The sequence below is a fragment of the Cryptotermes secundus genome, unplaced genomic scaffold, assembly GCF_002891405.2.
Source record: "Cryptotermes secundus unplaced genomic scaffold, Csec_1.0 scaffold618, whole genome shotgun sequence".
Classification (NCBI taxonomy): domain Eukaryota; kingdom Metazoa; phylum Arthropoda; class Insecta; order Blattodea; family Kalotermitidae; genus Cryptotermes; species Cryptotermes secundus.
The window spans coordinates 1,141,050-1,165,389 of record NW_019734973.1 but is presented as its reverse complement, the minus strand read 5'-3'; the positions used below and the strand labels follow the sequence as shown (position 1 = coordinate 1,165,389).

The following is a 24,340-nucleotide window of genomic DNA, read 5'->3' as shown; positions in this document are numbered from 1 at the left end:
TTTAATTGACATAATCCTCCCATCCACATTATGGCCCTAGTGTCAACTCAGCCCCTGACAGAAATGAGTACCAGGAATCTTACCGGGGGCAAAGGTCGGCCAGCATGTAAGATTGACAACTTCATGACCATCTGTTAGCTTAATTTCTAGAAAGTGCGGGGTCCTCGACATCTCACAACCCTATGGGCCTTCACAGCCTGTTACAGGGATAGTTTTACCTTTTTTACATCAAAACATGGAAGCAGAGAGGCACCAGATTCCCCATATGTGATCATGGCATAGTGCTTAACTAATTAAGCACAGGGACAGCTTTACCTTTACCCCACCTTTGTATTTCATTATCACTTTTTTCCTTCTGTGGATGGAGGACCTTGGCAGTCATCAAATGACAACAGAGTTCATTTTCATTTATATTGTAGAAAGCCAAGGCTTTCAGAGCAGATGTTGCCACATTTCTTGAATTAGATATCTTATTTATAGTCTGGAAAGTGACAGATAAGAATCATTTGTGTTCTGGCCATTGCTTGAAAAAAAATGAACACAAATTCAGAGATAGTCATATTGCAAAGTTTCTCCATCCCAAATGAAGTATACATGTACTGTATATTTTTCTGATATTGAGCCCAAAATAAATTTAACTGTGTAGTTTGTTTGCAAGAAACATTTCTTTAAGAATATCGTGGTCTGGGTTGTAATGCTATGCGGTTCAGAGCTGTCTCTGAACTACATGGCATTACATCCTGGAAGACCATAACCTTCATAGGCACCACCATGAGAACTTTATTTTAAAGATTCAATGGAGTATCTAGTGTTGTGAATATAGGGTGATTAATCATTTCACAGTCACATGACAGATTTTTGTGTTTTCATATGATCTCTGCCTTGTATTATGGTACAGCTGGCTGTCAGTTGAGGTAAGAGAATTTCAATTTCCATGGCACACATCAGAGACCTGATTATTGTAAAAGATTCTGACATCTTTTGACTTAATTTTAAAGTAACAGTCAAAATCTTAGACTTAATTTTACATACTCTGACTCTAAAATCCATTCGTTCCCAAAGAATCCTTGAGGGTGTGCTTCTATGTATTTTGTAACATATATGATGTTTCTGCAGAAATTGTAGAACTTATATCCTATGGGCAATGCTTAGCAATCTCTAAGTTTTGAAATGTTATTTGTTGTAATATGATATGTATGTCTTGAAAATGAACTTAGGAACATCCAGAAAAGAAGTGTGATCTGTTAATTTTGTAAAGCATGCCATGACATTATTTGAACAGGGTTAAAATTAGCTTCTAGATTGGTTAAGTAGAAGCAGATGCACAGATGATCCATTTGGATATGGGTAAATGTAAAACTTTATGAAAAGAAACCAGTAGATCATACGTCAGTTGTCTGTTGAATGTGTGTTCATAAACCATGGGTGTTATGTGATACTGTATAATGCATTTTGTGTTTCATGGGGGATGCAAAGATGGTGATACTTTGCAGGCAAACTATATCCTGTGGTATGCAAAAGTCGTTGCAGGTTGAGTTTTTCCATGTCACTAATGGGCAAAGGGTCTCAAGTCTGATTACATAATGAAGTGGTATCACACATTTTAAGCAACCGGATCACAATTAAACCACACATTGGAGGTGGAGCCAGAGATGGAAGTTGTTTGTCATGCTGCAATGACAAGGAGTCCCAGGAAATTATTGTACTGTACGCAACAAGCCGGAAGGTCGCAGGTTCAAGTCCCGATGAGGTCATTGGATTTTTTTCAGTTGACCTAATCCTTCCAGCCTCACTAGGTCCTGGGGTTTACTCAGCCTCTAACAGAAATGAGTACCAGGAATTAAATAATTTTCCTGGGGAGTAAAGCGCAGCTGGCGCGTAAGACTGACAACCTTACCATCATCTTTGAGCCGATTGTCTAGATAGTGTGGGACCCTCAACGTCTCACAACCCTATGGGCCTTCACGGCCTGGTACAGGGATAGCTTTACTTTTTTACACAACATGCCAGCACATTGCCTACAGGTACTTGAAAATGTTGACATATCAAATTCAGCATCCTTCAGGTAAAGATTGTCAGGGCTTGCTTGCAGATCACACTGGAGATGCTGAATGAGATGTAAGAAAACTGATCTCCTGTTATGAAATCTGTTGTGTCTGCAAGGGAGCTGACATTGAGGAGAAAATCTCCCATTCTTGTAGGCTTTATGCACCAAATATAAAGCAATTAAAGTGAACAGTTCATATTTCACAGTATTTTGTTTTTATCTGTATCCATGTGGATCATCCTGTGTTGTGTGATATTTTAGCCATCTGAACTACACTGATATAGTAGGGCCATACCATTCTAACAACTGTGAATCCTGCTCATTATGTACAAAAATATGCCTTCTGGCATAGTGTTGCAGGCAGATACTTACACTTCAGAGAAGTGTGTTGCTCTTGCAATGTTGAAGTGCATGGGATGAGCAATTGGTTAGGTAATATAGGCAGGTTGCAACAAAGTGGTCAGTCAGACCCATGGGAGGGAAAATGGAGCCCAATAGGCCACCCTAGCAACATGAACAGCATATGTGCATTCTCCATGAGCTCCATTTCATGGAAGCCTTTTATACACTTCATGGAGAAAGGGCAAAAGTTTCCTTCCAGGGACTAGATAATTACTCCCTCCTGTGACTTCTCAGCTGGTCCGTTGAAAGATGGCTGTTTTCTTACTTCCCATCTGTAGAGATTCAGAAAAGGGCGGTCTTTTTTTTTTTTATTTATTTATTTCTTCACAGTTCTTTTTCCCTCCTATAATGAAAACCAATATTGTGGTTCTGAAAAAAGGCAGTCTTTTATCAGAGATACCTCCAGTAATGAAAAGCAATGTTATGGCCTGCAATGAGCTGTTTTCTTCCACATTATTTCTGTTGACCCAGACTGGGCTCCATTTACTCGCTGTCTTCTGTGGGTCTGAGTGACCACTTTCATAGCACTCTAACTGTGTAACCCAACCATTTGCTCATCCTACACACTTTGACCATGAAGATGGAGGCAACATGTTCCTCTAAAACACTGGTATATGCCTACAAGGTTATACACAGTTGTAACCCAGGAGACCATAATCTGAAGAATCACCACTCTGAAAACCTCAGCACATATAAAACTTAAGTTGTGATCAGTTTCTTTTCTTTTTGAACTTGTATTCTCTCAGAGGATGCATAGTGAAACATTAATGCACAGTTTGTGGGCAAGGCTGTATTTTATGAGACATTCCTAAAATAACTGTACAAGTAGCAAATTACTCCTTTTTATATTCACTGAGTATTTTTAATCTGATTTTAAGTTGTTGTGAGGTTTCGTTTAACTTATCTCCCCACATCAGTGCTGCTGCTTGCATTTTGACTTGCCATAGATTTTCTTGTTAGCTGTAACAGTGTACTGCTGTTTTATGGTGTCTCTTCAAATTTTAAATTTGAATTACTAATTGAAAAGAGATGCGTTTACTTCAGAGCACAGGAATTGTACACTCCAAAAGAAATTTAACTGTAATATTCTTGAAGTGATGTATTCTGTTACAATTAGAGTTTTAACACCTTAAGTTAATTTTGATTTATCTTCAAAGCAAATATGCCTAAATGTGGTGGCATTAGTAAATGTAATGGTGTTTAAATTCTGTTTTAATGGTTGGATTAACTTTTACCATATTTTGTATTGGTGATCCTTGCCTGTGCTCTCTATCTGTTGTATGCTAATTGTATGAGAGCATCAGAAGTTTGCATTTACAAGTGAATCTACAGCAGTAGCAGAGAATATGGACTGGAACTGTTACATTTTGTATACACTTAATTACAGGTTACATTAAGACTAACGTGACAAATAGTTCTAGTCGTTAGGCTGTTGTGACTGGAGCTTAATGTGTGACTTTGGATTTCAGAACTATTCCATGTTGAATGAGCAGGATTTTCGAGTGTTTTGACAAATCTTGCAGTTTCCAACTTGAAGGTATGACTTTGGGTGTACTTTTGGCAGCGTTAGCAGTTTGTTTGGTGAATGGATGAAGAGAGGAGCAGGATACTAACCGGTAGATAGCGGTCATGAAAAGAGGTAATGAAATTTTTCAGTTACCATGTGATTAATGAAAAGACAGTGAAAAATATTCTTTACCTCTTGGTCACCAGAACATTTTTCATTGCCTCTTTTCACTTGCCATGTGGTCACTCCCTAAGTTAGCATCACCCTCTCTGTTTACCCAATCACAGCTTCACCCCTTACACAATGACTAATGTTAGAGCTATATAAGAGCTATCAAACCCCCTGCGAAATATATTAATCCAGAAGATGGCAACTGCAGGATTTGCTAAAAAGTTAAAAGACTCAATGTGCAGCACAGCCTCATCCTGAAATGTGAAGCCACACAATGTGACAAGTAGTTCGTGAGTACATGTTCACCTAATTAATGATGATAGAGCTTTATGCATATGGTAATATGGACCTGGAGCATGAAGGCGAAGAGAAAACGGTTAAGTCAGCTGTACCACCTTCTGGTAGTAACAAGACATTCCTATTTAGCATCCTTGGTAACATGCAATTGAAAGGTGGTAATGAGAAAGAAGCATGCCCATTTCTGTGAGGGTGGGAATTAGGCAACTGTCTGTGTGTGATGTCTTTTCCTTTAGTATAATAGACAGTTTTTCTACTTTTTGCTTTGAATTGACAATTGATATTTGCACATTCCATACCAAGACATGGATATGTTTATTTTTGACTTGGTTTGTCGTATTACATAACATGGTACAAACTGGGAAAGATGTGGTGTCCAAAGAATACGTTAATTTGTTGTAATTGTTATGCTTCACTTGCCATATCAAGTTACCCATTTTATATATGAAATTAATTAAAGTTGTTAAGCACAGAACCACAGTGTTCTTGTTGTATGACTTTATTCTCCTCTTGTTCTTCAATCCAGCCTGCTGCTCTCCTTTCTATTTCCCTGTTATCCATATATTTTGTTATGTAAACATATTTAGTATGTTCTCAGTGGTTAAGTTAGAAAATATGCCTGTTAGCTTCATTATGTCTGTCAGCATGTAACAACTTGAGACCGCTGAATTGATTTTCATTAAATTTGTCAGCACATTCTGGTGTTAAAATCAGAAAACTAACAGACACCTATACGTGAGAACCTATGCACATTTTCTGGATGAATCTTAAATGGAGCTCACTAAATATTTAAAGTGTTTGGAACAAAATTTATAGAGAACAATAAAACATACATTTCTGTCCTGTACCCTTTTTCTCTGTCTTTTGGTTTTTTAGATAATTAAACCAAAGAGAACAAACGTGCTATAGTTATTAAACTCTGCATACAGTTCTAACATTTTTGCATTTTTAATCACTTTTCAGGCACTGTGCAAGTACAATGTAATGTTAGACATTTTGAGGAGAGCTTATGTACAGGAATGACACATCTCCAGCAATCTGTTGATGAAAATTATATATTAACCCTTTGGAATATTAATTTCTTCTAAATATTATATAAAAATTTAGTTTGTATGCAACAGGAGACACTGGCCTTCACGGTCACTCAGTTAATGCTTTTTAGAGCAATGATCACTGTTTATTCTGAGAGTCGTATGAAACACGAATGCAATCTGTGGGTAAATTGCAGAGCGGTTAGAGCGTTCTTATGCTAAAGATTTTGACACGTTAAAAAAAAAGTTAAAAAGGCAAAGCTCTCCCTTTAACAGGCTGTGGAGTTGTAAGATGTTGAGGCTCCCACATTTTCTGCACAGCTGAGATTGTTACACTAATGCACCAGCCACTATTTACCCCCAGGAAGATCCTGTTGCACATTGCTGTTAGAGGTGGAGTTGACCCAAGTGCCCCACTGTGACTGGAAGAACTAGATAAATTGAAAAAAAATCAAATTCAACCAACTATACTACCTATTGATTTTTTAATAGGAAAGCAGTTTCTGTGGAGGATACATTTCCTTTTATTCATTTTTAAGTGCTTTTTTATTTATTTTGCTTGTAAGAGGCAACTGCTATTGGCAAGCATTCTAATATATTAATTGAATTATTATTGTTAACTATTGATGATGGTGACCCTCAGAATAAATGCTTGCAGGAGGTGAACTTAGGTAGGCTTCCAGCAGCTGCACTGTGATTCCACTAAATTATCAAGCCCTAAGGCAGCTACATCCCCTCTTCAGAATGCTTTCTTGAAGGTGTCCCAGATTAAGTTTGTTGATGGTTGGCAATGCATCATCTCTTGTTTGTTCCCTTGTTTTGTAAAGGAGCTTAGAGGGATACATGTTATGTATAAAAAGTAAAAGTAAAGCTATCCCTGTAACAGGCCATGAAGGCCCATAGGGTTGTGAGACATTGAGGCTCCCACATTATCTAGACAATTGGCTAAAAGATGGCGCTAAGGTTGTCAGCCTTATGCACCGCCCACACTTTACTCCCCAGGAAAATTATTTAATTAATTCCTGGTACTCACATCTGTTAGAGGCTGAGTCGACCACAGGGCCTAGTGTGGCTGGAAGGATCAGGTCAATTGAAAAAATCCAATGACCTCATTGGGACTTGAACACGCGACCTTCTGGTTTGTAGCATAGCCCCTCAACCACCTACGCCACCGCGTGCCCCATACACGTTATGTATACAGTCATTAACTGGTGAACGGTCTGATGAAAAGCAAAACGAATTTAAGAATGCCACAGGTATTAATGTGTCCAGTTCATGATGATCATTGCACTTCTGCCTGCAAGGCAGATGTGAATTTTTCTGCTCAGTCAGAGAGTCTGATGGCTGTTAACGTTTGGAATGAAGTAGTTACACTTCGAAGATTATAGGAGATGCTGAAAAATCTGCTCCTCTGCATGTAGATATTTATATTTTGATATGACTTTGAATCATATATTAAAGAATATATATATAATTTTCGTTTAGGAAATGTAGTAGTAATAAAAAAGCCTTAATACTCTTTGTTTATTATTTAGACCTATATAATTTTGACTCCTCAAGGATTTGATGTCATCACATAGTGAATACATGCATATGAATTTCATGTTTCTTTGTTATAAGGGGCGAATTCATTGTAGTCTTAATTATTTCGTTTAAAATTCCATTTGTCAAATAAACATACACTGAGTAATTGGCCTTTTGGGATTTAAGGTTTGTAAAGAGGTGACTGAAAAATGCTGTCTCCTGAGCTGTGACACTGCATAGTCCTGCAGAAGTTTACTTGCGTTTAGGGGAAACAGACTGCCTAATCTTCAGATAGAATTAAGCTAAGCAAGTAACAACAAGAAGCAGAGTCTACTTATTGTTGGTTACCTTCTGAGCTTACTAGAGGTTCATCGACGTTTCGGATGAACACACTACCTTCATATTTGAGGCTGAAATGTAAACCAAGGAAATAAGCAGCAAGAAAGAGAATGTAGAGCTGCTTCTTGCATGTTACTTACTTGGATTACTCCTCAACCCTGATGGCAGAGGCAGTATATTTCTTCGGAACGCCTGTGAACCTAACCGATCTATACTGTACCATATCCTGAAAGATAGCACCCGTCATATTACGGTCTTGTTAACTTTTATATTTGCCGCCTATTTCTTCGTTCACCAGGATTTAATATCGATCGCATGGGGTATCGACAGATCTCCCCTATTCACGCTTATATTCGTAGTTCAAATTCTTACCGCACTGTACTAAAGTAACAATAATGGCGACTTAGTTATTTAATTTTGTTACATAGACATTTGTTTCTTTATTTATTTTCTTCTCAGTGAAAATATTTATAACTTTATAATTTCCTGAAAACTGCAACATGAATGGGGAAATAGCCGAAACTTCTAGCACGGAACATCCTGCTTCATCAAAAGAAGCGGAGACAAGGTAAAATGAACCAAAACAAGAGAATGTCATGGCCTTATTGTTAAGAACACGGAAGTCGTAGCTATTATTATATTTTCTGGTTTCTACTCATGTACGCAGGTAGTAGATTGGCTTGGAGTTCTGAACACCCGACTTTTGTAAATATAAAGGTCTGGTCATTTCTACCAGTGTTACGTCAGTTACTTCCGACGACTCCAAAATGACGTGACCATAAGGCAATATTTGCCCCATTTTAGAATCTATTGCATTTTCATAGACATAGTTTGTGTTGTATTCGTGGTTTCATTCCAGGAGGAAATTTGTTGTTTATGTTTGATTTCGGAATTTTCACTGATTGTTACGGATATCATTGGCCTACTTTTTAACCCCTGTTTACTTTAACATGACGCCAATTCAAAATTTTAGATTACAGTAGGGCAAATGTTTATGTAACTCTCGGCTCTAAATATGTGTTCTGCTTTCCGTAAATCCCAGCGGAGTATAGCAGAAACTTAAATGAGACACATAAAAAAAATCTGTAGATTTTCTGTGATTTCCTTCTGTTCTAGTAGTTGAATGATGAATTGATATGGAGAAGTGCCATATTGATTGTGAATTGTGCCACCCCTGTTCATACACTGAACTAGGCCACATGTATTTTGTCACCTAGACATTCAGGGAATAATTTTACACAAATGCCAGCTTCTGATTTGACCCATTTCTCATAAAAATGTTCTGGTGACTATGTTTTGGCAGTAAAGTTATTACACCTGTTGTGGACGAAATATTACCCACAAAATTTAGGTTCAAGCCAGTTTAATAGTTCATGTTTCTTTTTGTGTGGTTTCTGGAACTATGGGTTGTGACCTACTGTAAGGGGGTCACCTACTTCTAACTAACTCCATGGAGCTGAGTCTTTTTTGAGAAGTTGCCAGTTACTCAGCTACCCAAGAATTTCCCAATATTTTATGGAACCTGAAGGTTCATTGCTGGGTTCAAGAAGTATTTAAAATATAGCTATGTCCATGCACAGTTTTTGCAAGTTGGCTCAATTTAACATAGGTGCTTCTGAAAAATTTAGCTGCAGTTGTAAATTTTGTTATGGCTTTATAAGAACATTATGTATGAGGGTTGGAACTTTAATAGTGGCAACACTGTTGTAGAGACACCATGCAACCGAACCAAATAATGTCGCTTATACCACACGTTAGTTACATACCTACCTTACCTCAGAGCAAATGGACTCTCTCTCCCCACATCACACCCATGCGCAGTGACGAGAAGAACAGCCTCGTGTCAGCTGGTGGTCTAATGTAGTGTTGTCACAATGTTTTTGAAACAAGAACAACAGAGTTGGATAAAGATTGAATGTGCCAGAGGCCGTACAGCATGACAGTGTCATCAAGGTCTTCAAGAGGCTTGCAGGGAATCTGCATTGACAGAACAGTGGCAAGGTGGGTAAAAATCTTCAACGAGAGATGCCAAAATGTGGTAGACATGTGTCGGCCAGGTCATCCTAGTGTCAGTGAAGAAGAAGTGTATGCTCTTTCCGCGTTACTGGAGAGTGATCGATGCCATATGATTTGTGAGCTGGCACAAGACAGGATTAGAGCATACGACTGTGCTTCACGTTCTGAAGGAACGCCTGGGCATGAGAAAAATTACATCACGATGGGTTCAACATGATTTGATGGAAATGCAAAAATGGCTATGATATGACGCTGCTCGCTGCACGAACGAGAGGCTTTCTTACACCATATCATTACGCTGGATGAGACAGGGGCCAAATTGTACGAGCCACAAATGAAACACAAATCCAACAAATGGCATCATTACAGGTCACCACGAAAATTAAAAGTTTGTCAGAACCCCAGAAATGTGAAAGTTATGGTGATTCTCATGTACGACTGTGATGGTGTTATCCTAACGCATACCATTCCCCGACAGCAGACTGTCAGTGTGCAGTATTACTGTTCATTTTTGGAACACAACCTGCGACCAGCTTTGAGAAAGAAGCAGTGACACTTTCTGCAGAACCCACCCATCATTTTGCAGGACAGTGCTTGGTCGCATGCAGCGCAAGCTGTAGCTGATTTGTTCGATCGATGGGGCTGGGAAGTGCTGTACCATCCACCATACTCCCCGGACTTAAGCTCTTGTGACTTCGACTTGATTCCTAAGATGATAACTGCGGTAGTCTTTGAAAAGAGGTCAAGAAAATGTGGATCTGTACATCCATTTCCCCATATGACTTCATGGTGTAGTGCTTAATTAGTTAAGCACAGGGACTTTACCTTTTATAGTGGTGACTGTGAAGAATATTGTGTTCTAGAATATGACACCATGAGGTGTGATAAATAATTACCAGCTTTTCAGAGGAAACCACTGCCACCGTCTTTAGGCTAGACATTCTAGAAAACAGTAACCTTTTTTTGAAGCAGGATATCACAGTGCAGGTTTCCCTTGATTTGTATAGGTAATTTGTTCCATAAAACCTGACTAAGGTGGAAAATTCAGAAATCTTAAATGGCATTCCCATTACTTTACTTTTAATAATCGCCAAACTCATTAACATTAGTTGTTCATTGTAGCAAAATTTAAATTAAGTAAGTAAATTGGGTACAAATTAATATAGTTCATTATAGCCAAAATTTGTAAATCAGGTGTTTGTAAAATGAGTGCCACCTATATTTTATAGTAAAAAGCAGCCAAGAAGTTTGTTCTGCACAAAGCAAAATTACAGACTCTTCACAAGATGAAGTTACAGGTATTTGAAATGATAAATTTCCCGTAAAATGGATATGCTGAGGATCCCTGATACGAATGATTACACTGGTATGTTGTCATATATTTCTTTATTTCCAGAGAGTGTGAATATTTTCACATGGTGATACGGCCTATGTTAAATGCTGGACATGAGGGAGAATTATGTGAATGGTTGAAACAGATGGGGCTCTTGAGGCGAGGATTGAAGTGCTCCAACTCAAATTGCAAAGGAGGCAAAATGGAATGGAGTAAGGCCAGAGTGGTTGACAAATACAACTGGTCTTGTACTGCCTGTCCCAAGAAAGTTTCTATTCGTGATGGCTCATTTTTCATGCCTGTAAAATGTGAGCTGAAAGTTGTCATTCAAGCAATATTAAGTTGGTGTGAGAGAATGCCGGTGGAAGTTGCAGCAAATAATTTGAGTAAGTATAAAATCTAAAGCGTATACTCAGTCACACATGGGAATGATAAGAAATTCATACAGGATTTCAGCCAGAAAGCATGAAACGAAGATACAGTCTGGGAGAGATAGATGCAGATTGGAGGATAACATTAAAATGAGTCTGAAAATAATGTCATGTGAGGATATGGGCTTTAATTCATCTCCTTAGGATATGAACTGATGGAAAATTTTACTTCCAAAATACAGTAAAACTTGGTTATAGCAACATCGGTTTCTGCGACACCTTGCCTATTGCGTCAAATATTCAATGGTATGAACTAATTCCTCATAAAGCAACTGTTTTTATACCTTGCTTAGTACAACATGCACAAATGCATCAACCTCGCATGTAACGTCATTTTCATTCCTGAATTTCTCTGATATGGTCATTGAACATAATTTAGAAAGTGTATATTGGGCAAGTAACAGGAAACAGATGAAGATAACTGATTACTGTACTCGTATCTAGGTACAGTAAGGCACAACAATTGATGTAATCTACTGTAATTTGGTGAGTCAGCCTACCTTTAATATACAGTATTAGTGCGGTGTGTATTGTCAGTGAAAAGCGCTGTAATATGTCTTTGATATTACACATTTGGGCAATTCCACGTTAATGTTACGTTAGTCTGTACTTAACTACGTATTTCACTAAAAAATGCAACATTTTAACTCGGTTTTTGGTAGATTTTTACGTGACTAACATAAGGCTACTGTGGAAGTGCCCATTTCGGTTACAACGACATTCGTTTATAACGACACTATTTTTAGATCCCTTTGATGACGTTATAACCAAGTTCTACTGTACTTACAACTGGTTCCCATCCCATTCTCATCCTCCATGATCAAGCTGGTGTATCAGAACTTGATGCACAATGCAAATTATGAAGCAATTCATAAAATTTCTATCCTCCCATTATTTCCTATGTTCAGTAGTGTGTTCTCAGACATGTTCATCTGTTAGGAACTACACCAAAGATACAGACATGTTTGCAATTAGTATGCAAATGGTTCCATCCAATAAGGATTTCATGGTGTTCATTCTTGCTGACTAATTAACTAATTCTGTGGAGCAGGCTACTTGTGAAGCTAATAATCATGCAGCTAGCCAAGAAATTCCCTGTTTCTTATTGAACTTGAAAGTTCTTCTCGTGTATAGTGAGGTCCCACAAGTCATTTCTTCCTTGTAGGTTTCAGGCTAAACTTTTGTATGATATTTACTATATGTCCTTCCCATCTCATTCTCTCTGCATTCACCCTAATAATCTTTGGTGAAAAATACAAATTGTGAATGTTTTCATAGTTCAATTTTCTCCTCCCATCTGTTACTTCCTACTCCTCTTTAGTGAAAATATTCACCTCATCGTCCATTCTTAAAACACCCTTAATTTGTGTTCTTCCCTTAATGTGAGGCTGAGTTTCACATCCCAGTGAAACAATAGGTAAAATAATATTTTCATTGTTATAGATTTAAATGGAATGCAAAAAATTGAATTTTCTGATCGGAATGGTAAGAAGTATTCTGAGTTTAATCTTCACTTCTTTTCATTTTAAATTTTACTTTCATTTGCTGCCGTGATTCCGAGGTATCTGAATATTGACACGTTTTGTGAGGACTTATTAGCTGCACAGAATTACTGGGGTTTTTGGACTTTTTCCATCGTCTGGAAAAAGTCCAAAACCCCAATAATTTTGTGTGTCATCCACCATCGTCAGAATGCTTTAGAATCTACGATTTATTAGCTGTTGCAAATAAGTATTAAATTAGGAGGAGACACATGAAAAGAAGCACTGGGTCCAACCTTACGTTGCAGAAAAGATGCATCAGGTTTGCAGCTTCATGAGGTATATCCGATGTCTAAGGAATCATACCATGAACCGTAGAAATGTGTTCAACCACTTGAAAGAGCACAAACCATAGAAATAAAAATATTGATATTTATTATTATTATTTAGGCCTGACCCAATGGGACTCTGATATCTAAAATCCATATTTAAAAAACCAAGCAGAAGACATTCGGAAACCTTTATGAAAGAGAGTAGTTTTGGAAGTGGCGAAGTCTGTGTAGTGAGCTACATATAGTTGTCACAACATATGAATCTGTCAGGAATTTGTTGTTGGGTTTTTACGGTTTCACCAGTTTTACAGTAATCTCTTCATATCCAGAGATTTTCTTGGCAGCAGAGTTGCACTAGTTTGTCATGTTAAGTATTGTGCCACATGGTACGTACCTTCAGTGCAGATCCCCCCTTAGAGTGAGAGACCAACTTTCACACCAGCGTAAAACAGCAGGATATGCAGTGGATGCTGAAATAAAGTTTTTAGCACTCTTGCAGTGTGTTTGGTGGTTCCAGGCTCATATCTCAGCTCAAGACTATCTATCCTGATGAAGTTTTTTGCTTTGTTCCTCAGTAAATAATGGTATAGTACCTCACATAAGTCATGATGACTTCCTTCCACATCCCTACCAATTCATTTTTCAGTATCATCTTGTCATGCTGTGCTCTATAAACAGTTGAAAATGTCATTGAATAACCCAGGAATAAAACAGGACATGCAGCCCTTTGATGTTATTTTTTTATACATATGCTTGGAGAGTTAAATGAAAGTTTGAAGTTAATTGTCTTCAGGGAAATGATGCTGAAAGTACTCGTCTTCCTTGTGGATAGAGGCTGCAGAATCCTCTGAAACATTGGCAGTGATCTATCAAAGTACACAATGCCACATTCCAGGAAACAGTTCTCTCCATAGTCACAGCTCTGAGAACCTCGTTGATTATGAGTACTTGGATGTTCACTTGCTTGATATAAGAGGCAAGAGGCACAACATATTTTTTTTGACATTGCAGATTTGAAAACGCACATAGTTAAGAAAGTATATGACCAGTGTGGGGACGTGGCAAGCAGATATGTGTTGGACCACTACCACGACTGGCTGCTTGGTGGGGATGGAGCTGTAGTGGTAATTGATGTGTACCCAGATGGGTACATGACATCAACTCCTCCTGACAAGGATGGACTCAAGAAGAAGACTCAGAAAAAGATATTGTGTATTGCTGACACAAGTTGCATGCCAGCACGTATCTGGGCAAGAATCATCCAGGTAATATTTCTCTCTCTCTCTCTCCCCCCCATGTTACTTACTGTAATATAGGGTCATTACAGAAGTTCTTTTCTTACAAGCATATTAAAATTTAGAGTGACCTAAGGTAACCACTGTAAAGTATTGGAACATAATGAACAATGTACACAGCTTCTTGTTGCTCTTTGTATGTTCTGAATATGAGAACCATTGGTTGCTGTACACATATCAAAATAGGACAGTCAGTCACATTTCATAGACTGCACAACGTTTGTACGTAACTGATTCCCATGCACCTTGGATTCTGCCTTTGAGTTTATTGAAATTTTGAGGTATTGGTGCGATATATCTCCAAAAGAGGAAATCTTATGGAGTTAAGTCTGGGAACCTTATCAGTCACTCTGTGGAAATCACGGTTTCAGAGGAGTATGTTGCCATCATCCTCAGGTTAAAATGAAGGTGAAGGCTGCATGTTCTTCTGAAACATCAGTATCCATCTCAAAATTCATCTTTAAAACTGCATAGTTTCATAATTAAAAAAACCACACAAGCACTTGTTAATGTTTGAAGGACCAACCTGGCAGTCCTAAACCAGGTGTGGTGGAGGAGGCAGTGAAGTATGTACAGCGACAGGTACGGCCAGGTTCAACATTAGTTGCTAATGACAGAGCCTTGTGTTGCTGTTTTGATGTGGTTAAGGAACTGCCTGGATACCCAAGTGTGATCAGTGTAGAGACACTCATGGAACTTGATCTTCCAGGCACAAGGCGCATACAGGAAAACCTTGGTGAGTGTTGAGTAATGCTTAAATTTTTGGTTTAAGATGCCTTTTTTTTTTTAGTGGGTTGGAAAGGGGGAGAAATAAAACATGAATCTTTTAGGAAATGCAGTATTGTTGACCTAATAAGTGTACATTTCATGGTAGTATCACTTATAAAACCTAGACAGATTACAATAGTTGTAAGCAGGTCAAGCCAGCATGTGATATTTACTCAGCATAAGAAGGAGACTTGCAGCATCAGCTACTTTTCAGTATAGAAGCTGGGAATGTATAATAATCTTGGCTGGCGATTTTTGGATTGCAATGTCTGCGGACTGTCCATGTCAGGCAGCCTGCAGGGTCCTCATCCCTCGCCCTGAACGAGAAGTGGAATGAGAAGCCGGAAGAACATAGAAGCTAGAAGCTAGAAGCTGATGAATTCCTAAGCACCTTCATGTTGATTGTAAGCAAGTGATTGTTATTCTGACTGAGCCAGCATTGAGAGCCACAGAAAGGACTGCTTTGTGTTCATAAGTTCATGTCAGGAAGTAATCTGAAGACAGTTAAATTGTTAGATGAATTTAGGACCAGAAGTCAGGCCAATGAATTGTATGTTAAGGAGGAGGGAGAATTATCAACACAGTATTAGGGGATTATATCAGACCAAGGATTAGGGGCAGCTGAATTAACTGGCCTAACAAGTAAGAGTAAGAGAGTTCTGGCTTGTGGGATATAATACTGTCTAGACCATTGAAAGCCAACCAGCATTTCTGAGAAACATTTCGCTTCAGGTTGAAAGAACAGGCCAGGCAAGACACCAGCATGAAGCAGGCAGTGAGTAAAGCTCTGGCTGGTTCTGCTTGCTACCTGTTTCATCTTGATTTCTTGCCTGTCTAATTGTTCAACCCTGAAGGTGGAGACAACATGTAGCTCCAAAACATCAGTCTATATGGCATTATATCTAGAAGATAGAACTCTCTGTAGCCACCACTGCAAGAACCTCGAGTCTTACAAGCTGGAACAAATTACAGTGTATCAACATATTCAAATTCTTAATGTACATTCATTCATAGAGCTAAGCCCTTCTTGAGAAGCTGCCAATTGTGCAGCTACTGAAGAACTTCCTAGCATTTTATACAACCCAGAGGTTCATTACCATGTTCACAAGAACCCTCCACTGGTCCCTATCCTGAGCCAGATCAATCCAATCTATACCATCACATCCTATCTCTCTCAAGATCCAGTTTAATATTGTCCACCCACCCATGTGTTGGTCTGCCCAGTGGTCTCCTTCTGTCCGGCTTTCCCACCAATATCCAACATGCATCCCTCCTCGCGCCCATTTATGCTACATGCCCTGCCAATCTCATCCTCCTTCACTTTATCATTCTAGTTATACTTGGAGAAGAGTACAAGCTTCTTATTGTACTTATATAAATTATATTCAGATGATTAATTCACGTTGTTGGTTGTTGGTTCCATGTTCCAGTCCTGAATTTAGAGATCTTGAACAATACCCAAGTATCTGTGCTACCAAGTGGGAGACTAAATGTTTCAGTTCGAATGCCTGAGACAGGTCAGAGAACATAATTTGGAGTTCATTACCTTTATTTATTAAATTTCATGTGAGAACTACTTAACCAGTTTGTGGTGACAATGAAAGAGCAAATTGGCCACCACACAGTTCCTTTTCGATTTTATTACATAAGTCACACACCCTATTACAAAAAGAGTTTCCCAGTATTTCATCTGCTGTTGTAAGAAAGATTAAAATGAGGATGGGATGGACATGTAGTATTCATGGAGGACATTAGAATTGCACATAAAATTTTACTTTGAAAACGTGAAGGGAAAAGTAAGTGTAGATGGAAGATGATGTGAGTATGAACTGAGTTTAAATGTCTTGGAATAGGTTTCTGTGGACATGATAGTCTGTGTTCAGGTTCCATAAAACAAGGATCCTCTGACTAGCTGAGTAACTGTCAACTTTTGAAGGCCAATCCACCTCATTGATTTTGTTAAATAGCTACTGCGCTTATAATGAGAGTGTAGATTCTAAGAACCATTGGTGTACATTTCTCCTTTATAACTGTGGTACTTGTTTCCCTGGTATGCAGAAACCATATGGCAGTCAGCTGTAGAGGTATGTGAAGAAGTACAAGAGTTACAGAAGCCTAAAGGAAGTATACTTCTCCATGAATACATGTGGCGCCAACTGTTTGCCACCACCACCTCATCAGCACTCGAATACATGCTCCACCACATTGCTGATAGGTATCAGACCAAAGAAGACTGAACCCCATATGTAAGAACAGCACAACTCATTGATCATATTTTCACTTGTTTGGGTTCCTTTTTTATATTTATATTTTTAGATACAGTATTGATTCTTTAAGCAATAAGTTGGTCTAACACACATTGTTAACTCTACCCTGCACCTGTTCATATGTCTTCCATTGTGTGTCATGTGTCCTGTAGCAATTGAAACTCAACATGTGAAGGACAGGTTACTTATCCAGTAACTTGAGTACAAGGTCATTGTAATATGCAAAAGTTATAGAAAGATTTGAGAGGAGTACTTACATAAGCATGAATTGAAAACTATAATAATTTTGTCAGTAAAGTGAATTACTGTTGTATTACTGATGAATGAAAATGATGGTTGGGGCTTGATTCTCAGAAGTGATGATAACTTTCTCTTCACTGCCATGTTTAGAGCAGCTCTTGGTAGGAACCCAATGGATACATCACAGACTTTTTCTGGGGGTGGGGACAGGTTCAGTAGGAAACAGACCGTTTACTTCCACCTGCTGCTGAAGTTGAGAATGCATGAAATTCTATACGACCTCTGTACTCTTTAACTGACTATAGGACAAAGATTTTTTATATCTCCAATTGAAGAAAAATATTGTCATGTGTAGCGGGGTACGCGTGATGAAATGACGGGTTCTAATTCGGATGATTGGATTTATTAGCACTTGGTTACACACTCTTTTAATTACATTCTAATACATGCAATATAGTGCCGCTGCTGATTTACGCACTTTCTAGTTCACCATTGCACATGCACTAGGATTCTCTGTCTTCCACTAGTCGTCTAGCAATGGATCTCCATGCAGAAACTGGATCTTCAAATCACTCCAAGTATTACACGTAATTAAAGTGTTTCAATCACATGCCAAGTTTTCACACGATGAACTTCCCGTGGCTGTCACTTAAACATGCTCAAATACTCCAAGATACTGAAATCTGTTCTGTCTGTATCTGTCATTATATAGCTTCCACACTGACCATGCAGAAAACAGCCTATATTGTTGGAACATGTTTACCAAGTGATTCATCGCAGCGGTTGTGGCACGGACTCCTTAGAAAGCCAGTTACATGACAGCTACCACTGTTGCGGTGTAACATCATTGCGCCTGGGAAAATACACATTCAATAATTCTGATACTTCTTGACACCCACATTTAAATATAGTATTAGTTCTGCAGGAAAGGCATGAAAATTAAATCTCCATCCCACAATAGTTGTGCCATGTGGATGGTGCACAGGCAGACATATAAAAAGGGCTGAATATTAAACTTTGGCATACTTATGTCCAGTTCACTCTTCACATCTGGTGTTTGTAAACTGTCTGACAAAATGTGAAATTGCTACAACCTTAGTGACTGTAGCAGTAAGTTGCAGTCACTAAACTTGCTTGCAGCAAATTGGTGACAATGAAACAAGACACTGCTACCTAGCATTCATTGCCATATGTTTTGTACAGTGCCTTTTTTCCTGATAAATAAGATATATAGTAGAAATATGTGGATATTTCCACAATGGTAATCCATGTATTGTAATTATCATTACTGGAATGCTGACACACGGTTCATTCAGTTCTGTAATTTTGGAGCTATCACCATATAACTACAGGCTCTACAGTATCCAGCAGACATCATCCTGCATTTCCAGCATCTTCTTCGTGTTAACCAAAGAGAGTGATTGTGGAAGTGGAACATCACAGTTAAGCCAGATCTTGCATAGTTTGTAGATGCATGGACACATTTTGTGGTGATTGTAAAAGTGTTGTAAGGCATATTGACACTGCATCTCACTGAGAGACTCAGGTTTAACTAACATGGGCGGAAGTTGATCCTCGGAGAACGTCGAAGGAGTCTGGATTTGATCTTGAATGGTTATTTATTCAAGAACTCAATACTTTTGTGTGCTGTTTATTAAACTAAATTGTACTGTGATCAGCCAGCTACATATCTTACAGGAGCAGACATCAAACATGCCCGAACCTTCCCGAGCTGTGTCTTCCAGTGGCTGCAGCAGAGACATTGCCTGGTCACTGTGATGTTACAAAAAATGTTCCAACCCGACACATATGGTTCGTATTACGTTTTAGGGTGTCAGCTTTGAAACCCTGGCCATGAGACTAATGCTTTCATTCCCAGTACTGTCAAACAACCAACTGGCTGTCACCAGTGAAACTGAAGAGAATTCCTGAGGAACAATGTATTCTAAGTGTGTAACACTGCCGTACACTGTTACGATATCTGACTTCATTCGTGATTAACATAATGCAAATTTAAATTTCTGTCAATTAAAAACAATAGAAATTAATGGCTTCCATCTAATTTGGAAATAGCATGAAAGATCACCATCAGTGTATATGGTAGTAGTGCTAATATTTAATATGTATACATCATGTTAATTGTTTCAAGAGTTGATTTTTTTAAATGTGTTTATGATATTACAGTTGAACCTGTTGAAAAGTTATTATGAATCACATGATGTAAATAAGATCCTAAGAGTTTGTGATGATGTTAAATTAATACAGGTATTGTATTTCTGGACATCCGTTGTCCTCTTTTTTTTATCTAAAATGTGCAACGTTTTGGAGACTGGATTTGTCTCTGTCTTCAGGTGAAATCTTCTCAGTTGGGTCCGGTCGATAGAGCTAGTCCCTATCTCAAGACACCAGCACCAACACAAGATAGGGTATATAAACCATTTATGAGAGTTAAGCCAGCCATTAAAAACATTAAACAAAACTCCCTGCATGTGAGGGTAAGCACTCATGTCCATGATGCACTGTTTCACGGCTATTGTTGTTGAACTTCAAGTCAACCTACCCATATCACATGGAAAGGAGGGTGGTTCATAGTTTGATCAGTAGAGCCAAGGTCATATTTCAGGATCAGAAGGATTTTAGCAAGGAAATTAGGAACGTAAGACATGATCTGATGCTTAATGAATACCCATAAGAATTTGTTGACTCCATAATGAAGCCACCAAGAAGCAACTGTCATTCTTCAGACACAATATACTAGGGCACAGTCATTATCCCAGGTGTTAAGGGTATCTCTGAAAAAAATTCAGATGCATTGGAAACCATTTCAGTTTCAGGAACGTTTTCAAAACTAAACATACACTCCAAGGGACAGTGATGAAAACTGGCAGCAGTTAGAGATGCCCAGCAGATGAAGCAGTGTGTGCACCATATCCTACATGATCGTGGCAGAAATTGGTGAAACAAGCATAGACCTTAAGAAGTTTGCATTAAGGAGCATAAATATAACCTGACCCAAGGTCTGCTTGAAAAATCAAAGCTAGTCCAACATGTGTATGAAGGAGACCACAAAATTATTGGAAAAAAGCGAAGGTTCTGCAGATTGAACCAGACACCACCTGCAGGAAATTAAGGAATCTACTCACATGTCTCTGGCAAATCATCCGATCAGTCAACCCAGCATGGACATTTCTCCCATCTGGACTTCCAGTATTGCAGCAGAAGTCAGAAATTACAGCTCTGTCCCATGTATATTATGTGTGAATTGTGTTTTTATGTTGGTACCATACAGATAATTTGTTTCTTTAATGTTAACTTCTCTTCTGATAGTACTCTGATTTTAACAACAGTATCCATGAAACAGTGCATGGACATAGATGCTGAACCTCATGTGTGAGGAGTTTTTTTAATGTTTTTATAACAGTTATCTTAACTGTCACAGATGGTTTATGCTGTACTTGGTTTATATATTGTATCTTGCTTTGGTGCTGGTGTCTGGAGATTTGGCACAGCTGAGTAGGTTTCACGTGAAGGCTGAGACAGAAGCCAGTCTTTGAAATGTTGTGTGTTTTAAATAAGAAATAGGATGATGGATAATGTCTTGAAACACAGTAATTGTAATCACATGATGTGATTATGTGAGGCCACAGAAATAAGAGGGACTATTCCTTGAAACTGCATATAATGCCAATTTTGAGTTAATGGTTTTTTGGTACTCTGAAGATACTAATAAGATGTACAACATTGAGAGAATGTACTTTTTTTAAGTCTTTGTACAGTGTAGAAGACCGTTTCTGGCTGCAGTTTCCGTAAAGGTTGTATTCTAGGGACCTAAACTGGACCACTCAGAAGAGGTAGTAAAGGAAACTATTTGGTTTGTGATGGAGAATTGTACCTAAGAATTTGGATAAATAATATTTTTTTCTTAATGTTTCCCATTAGGCAGGTGTGGATTGTCTTAAAGTCAAGTAAATATAGTACCCTTCACAGTGTAATGCATAGATGAGAGAGCAATTTACCATTTTACTTATATACATATATATTACTGGCAGAGTGTGACTTTCTCAGAAGTGTTCTGCATTCTTGCTGTGCACTCTGCAAGCATACAAGCAGCTGAAGTGTGTTAATATTTCTCATTTGGCTATGTGGTAGCTTCAAATATAATGCATTCGCCTCTCCCCTCAACCCTGGTCTTTATCATGTCTTTTCTAATTGTGCCTGTGATGGAGGAGATGCATTGTCTGGTGACTTCTCCTGCCAATATATGGAACACCATTGAACCTTGAAAGCAACACTTCCTATTTTTAAGTGTTAGCAGAACTAATAATGTTAGCATTGAAGCTTGGACACCAATATACATTATATGCATACACACACACAAAGGTGGGAACTTTTACAGTAGTTCCATACCAATGTTGGTCAGTCTTTTTAACTTTAAGACTGGGGAACTAAAGATTTTTAATAGAAATTTTCATTATGTAAGTTTATATGGACAAACTTTTTGATTTACATAGTCAGTAACTATGAAAAAGATTTCTTTACCTATGCCACTGCACACTATGGTGTATTTTTTGCCCCTTCCATTACCCACTTGGTGAAGTACTTTTCTTCTTATGTCTGATTTTATGAAGTTTGTTGCCTGTAGGTAAAAATTACATTGAACATGTAGAAGACAAGTTCCAAATGTGAATCGTACACACTATGAGCAAGACATACATAGTCTGACAATAAAGTTCGCGAACTCATCATGTAAAATTGCTACGTACCTCATTGTTGAATATCACTGTGGTCTCCAAGTACTCCCCTTGAGAAGCTATGCACTGATGCTAGCGCCTAGTCCACCCTTCAGAACAGTTTTGAACTGGTTTTGTGGGATTGCTTTCAGAGCTGCCATCATATTACTCTTGATGTAATCAGTGTCATCAATATGCCTTTCTTTCACTACATGTATTCCCTTTATCTTCATGAACAGAAAAAGTTGTCGGGGGCTAGATCCGGTGAATAGGGAGGGTGTTCCAGCACAGTTATTTGTTTACTAACTAAAAAGTCCCTCACACACTGTTCTTTGCTGAGTTCCCTTGGGATCATTTTTGCACATACCTTCCTCATGTCAAGATCTTCAGTTAAGATTTTCCTAACTGTTTCTCTGTCAAGTATTGCTTTTTCTGCTATGCTCTTGACAGTCAACTGAGATTTTCACGCACAATTTGATGAACTTTTGCAATATTTTCTTCATTTCTGCTCTCTCTTTGACAGTGACACTTCCTCTTCCTTCACAAAAATGTGTTCCCACTTGCAAACTGCTGTTTTATTCAACACATTTTTGCTGTAAACTTACACTAATCTCTTTGATTTCACTTCCACTCTTGCCAAATTTAAGAAGAAATTTAATGTTTGTTCAACGTTCTATTCCACAAAATCAGTTCCAAAATTTTTTGGAAGGTTGAACTAGGCACTGGCATCGATGCATAGGTTCCCAAGGGGAGTACTTTGAAGGTGACCATAGTGATATTCAGCAATGAGGTATCTACAATGATGGGTTCGCGAACTTTATTGTCAAACCATGTATCATAATCCCCAGTTTATGACTCTTATCATCCTTGGTCGGTAAAATATCAGCTACAGGAAAATAATTGAAATCCAAGTGAAATGGATACATATATGTATTAATAGGTCCTTTTTCTCTGCATATCAGCCAGAGTGAAAAAGTTGCTGATAGTCATGATCTAACCCCTTATGTCAAATTGTTGAAAATGTTTACAAACTTAGATGCCTGAGTTGGCCACGCCATATTTCAAGCAGTTAGTCGCTGGCTTCCCACCATGGCGGCCCGTGTTCAAACCTGGGTCTGGTCAAGTGGGATTTGTGGTGGGCAGAGTGACGCTGGGGCAGGTTTTCTCCGAGTACTTCGGTTTCCCCTGCCAATCTTCATTCCACCAGTTGCTCCACAATCACCCTCACCTATCATCTGGGGCTGGTACAAGAGGCCAGAAGTGGCCGCAGTACAAGGAACTTAGTCTTACCCCACTAGTAATAAAAAAAAATAGATGCCTGAGTTTGTTAAACAATATCACTTTTCTTATAAACTGTAGAGCTAATTTTATAAGTGCATATTATACCTTTTCAGCCTTTGTTGTTACTTAGGGGAAAAAGACTTTTCCTTCTATAGTTATTAATGAGCATGTGCCTTGCCTTAACTAATTTGATAACTGTAAAATTAGGGATCATATTATATTGTACATGGTCATCAGAAAGAAGTAAAAAGAAAAGGTGCAATAGTTACGCTGAAATTAATGAATTTGTTGTCATGAAACACATGACAGTCTGGAGTTTATTAGCAGTCAGTGATGTCCCATAGCTGGTTGAAGAATAGAAGGCAGAAATCACAGCTGCTATGGAAAGCATCATTAAAGAAACTGGCTGCAGTTCGTGGAAATCTAAAAAAGAAATCTGCAAGTAGTACGTGATGCACAAGGATCACATATTCATTTTTTCCTTATGTCAATAAAATCTCTTGGGCTATGTTAGTGTTTTGGTATTAGAACCAATGCTGTAAGTGCAATACATAAATAAATATGGGAATTAGAACTACTGCATCTTTTTTATGGCCCTATGTGTATGCGTGGAGATTATTGTTTGCAAAATATGAAACAAGTTAATACAGCATTAGAAAGTGTGTATATTAGAAGTATACACATTTAACACAGGTGTTTTTTATTATAAAAAAAGTCATTTGCTGATTTTTAATACGTATTTCATCTCTCTTGTAACACGTCTAAGTGCCTTTGTGAAACTCTTTGAGGTGTTGGTTAAAGATGTTTAATGTTTGCCTGTTGTGAGGTTGCATATTTTTTCACATTCT

At 38.2% G+C, this 24,340-nt stretch overlaps 1 protein-coding gene across 3 annotated transcripts; it reads left to right on the top strand.

The window, feature by feature from the left end:
• The first annotated feature begins 7,729 nt into the window (after window positions 1–7,729).
• On the top strand, window positions 7,730–21,654 carry LOC111869147. 3 transcript variants are annotated; one of them, XM_023860388.2, is made up of 5 exons: window positions 7,730–7,886; window positions 10,731–11,053; window positions 13,923–14,176; window positions 14,726–14,942; window positions 17,033–21,654. In XM_023860388.2, the coding sequence occupies exons 1-5, from the start codon at window positions 7,819–7,821 to the stop codon at window positions 17,209–17,211; spliced, it is 1,041 nt and encodes a 346-aa protein (XP_023716156.1). In that variant the 5' UTR covers window positions 7,730–7,818; the 3' UTR covers window positions 17,212–21,654. The 3 variants fall into 3 exon arrangements, with proteins under 3 accessions (XP_023716156.1, XP_023716157.1, XP_033609186.1); XM_023860389.2 differs by lacking the exon at window positions 7,730–7,886 and adding an exon at window positions 7,943–8,035; XM_033753295.1 differs by lacking the exon at window positions 7,730–7,886 and adding an exon at window positions 10,585–10,632.
• The last annotated feature ends 2,686 nt before the right edge of the window (window positions 21,655–24,340 follow it).

Coding starts and splice junctions, on each gene's coding strand:
- LOC111869147 (XM_023860388.2), top strand. CDS start 7,819: ATGAATGGGGAAATAGCCGAAACTTCTAGCACGGAACATCCTGCTTCA. Junction 11,054..13,922: donor AGTTGCAGCAAATAATTTGA/GTAAGTATAAAA, acceptor TTGACATTGCAG/ATTTGAAAACGCACATAGTT. Junction 14,177..14,725: donor TCTGGGCAAGAATCATCCAG/GTAATATTTCTC, acceptor TAATGTTTGAAG/GACCAACCTGGCAGTCCTAA.